Source organism: Pundamilia nyererei, unplaced genomic scaffold, assembly GCF_000239375.1.
Source record: "Pundamilia nyererei isolate P.nyererei 1_Seehausen unplaced genomic scaffold, PunNye1.0 scaffold02216, whole genome shotgun sequence".
NCBI classification, from domain to species: domain Eukaryota; kingdom Metazoa; phylum Chordata; class Actinopteri; order Cichliformes; family Cichlidae; genus Pundamilia; species Pundamilia nyererei.
The window spans coordinates 2,132-4,051 of NW_005189617.1; the positions used below are offsets into that span (position 1 = coordinate 2,132).

Genomic DNA, 1,920 nt, shown 5'->3' on the forward strand with positions numbered 1-1,920 from the left:
GAATCTTGCAGATTGTTGTCACTCAGGTCTAGATGTTTCAAGTGAGAGGGGTTGGACTTCAAAGCAGAGACTAGAGCAGCACAGCTGATCTCTGACAACCTGCAGTTTTTCAATATGAATAAAGGAAAAAAACAGATAAAGTCATTAATAATTCAAATAGCTGCTTATTATTTCATTTCCATGACCATTGATGACCTATATTGGACAGCAATAGACTCCTTTGTAAGGAGATTAATTTAATTCACAAGTCAAACAACTGAGATATCTCCAGAAATAAAAGCAATCCCATTGAAATAACCTTAGAGTCTGCAGTCTACAGTTTGAACTCTCCAGAGCAGCACATAGCTGCTTCAATGCTGAATCCTTCAGGTGGTTTCCACTCAGATCCAGCTCTGTCAGATAGGAAGGGCTGGACTTCAGAGCTGAGGCCACAATTTCATAGTGAGTTGTTGAGAGCCAACAGTTAGAAAGTCTGTAATGGCAAAAATATTAGAAAACATTATTATAAATAGGACATTTTATATTAATTTTGTACATTTGAGTTGGAGTCTTGCTGTTTGGCATTTTGTTATTCATATCAGTGGTTCATCAGTTCCACTTGGAAAGATGATCTCTTTGCCTGCTGTCAAGCAGTAAAGAAATTAAACCAAACATTTGACAGTATCAGATCTGAACCTGATTAAATATGATAACAATTAAATATGTGGATGTGGACTTTTAATATCTAAAAACATTCATGATAAATCCTGAATCTGGTTCTACAAGAGTTTTTTTTCCTGTTCCAAGGGTGTTTTTCCTTCCTAATGTTGCCAAATCCTTGCTCATAGGGGGTCGTCTGCTAGTTAGGGCTTTCTCTGTATTATTTTAGTGTCTTGACCTTAAAATGTAAAGTGCCTTGAGACAACTGTAAATAACCTGCTGCTCCTGCACATTAAAAATCCAATTTAGGTGGTTCAGCATCTGATTAAAATGACTGTTGAATGCCTCCTAGGTGAGGTGATGTCCAACTGGAAGGAAGCTTTAAAAGAGAGCATTGGGAGGATAAGCATAAGCACAATTATTATCACATCTGGGCTCACCGAAACTTTCTGCAATTCCTCACAGCTGGAATCAATCTCCGCTGTCCCTCGGGTGATGTGTTGTATTTCCCAAGGTCCAACTCATCCAGAACCCCTTCGGACATCTCCAGCATGTAGGCCAGGCCTGAGCAGTGGATCTCAGAGAGTTTCTGCTTTGATCTGTTTTCTGACTTCAGGTACTCTTGGATCTCCTGATGCACTGAGAGGTCATTCATCTCCATCAGACAGTGGAAAATGTTTATGCTCCTGTCAGGAGAGATTTCATAACTATTCATTTTTTTGAGGTTCTTGATGACTCTCTGGGAGATTTCTGGTTTGTTCTCTGTCTGACCCAAGAGGCCTCGTAGCAGTGTCTGGATGGACTCCAGAGAGAGGCCATGAAGGAAACGAACAAAGAGGTCAAGGTGGCCATTTTTACTTTGGAGGGATTTTTCCATGATTCTCCAGAGAAACACATCCAAAGAGGAGCTTTTCATGTCATCATCATTATAATCATCACTGAATAAATGAGGAAAAATATTTATCAGGAAGTCCTCCACCACCTGTGTCTTCCTTTCAGTGTGACAGTGGAACATGTAGACAGTAGCCAGAAACTCCTGAATGCTCAGATGAACAAAGGAGTAGACCGGTTTCTGGAAGATCACACACTCTCTTTTGAAGATCTCTGTACAAACACCTGAGTACACTAAGGTCTCTGTGACATCCAGACCGCACAGTTCCAGGTCTTCTTGGTAGAACAGGATGTTTCCTTTCTCCAGATGTTCAAAGGCCAGCCTCCCCAACTTCAGGAGAACTTCCCTGTCAGCCTGCATCAGCTCCTGTGGACTCGTCTCATGTCCCT

At 41.1% G+C, this 1,920-nt stretch overlaps 1 protein-coding gene across 1 annotated transcript in view; it reads right to left on the reverse strand.

Annotated features, from left to right (window-relative positions):
- The window catches only part of LOC102214237 (protein NLRC3-like), a gene marked incomplete at both ends in the record, with an annotated part of 3,001 nt that extends 1,083 nt beyond the window's left edge, over positions 1–1,918 (reverse strand). Inside the window, 2 exons of the mRNA XM_005755626.1 lie at positions 299–472; positions 1,080–1,918. Coding sequence (XP_005755683.1) covers positions 299–472; positions 1,080–1,918 — 1,013 coding nt within the window. The remainder of the gene's footprint in view (positions 1–298; positions 473–1,079) is intronic.
- Between the last annotated feature and the right edge of the window lie 2 nt (positions 1,919–1,920).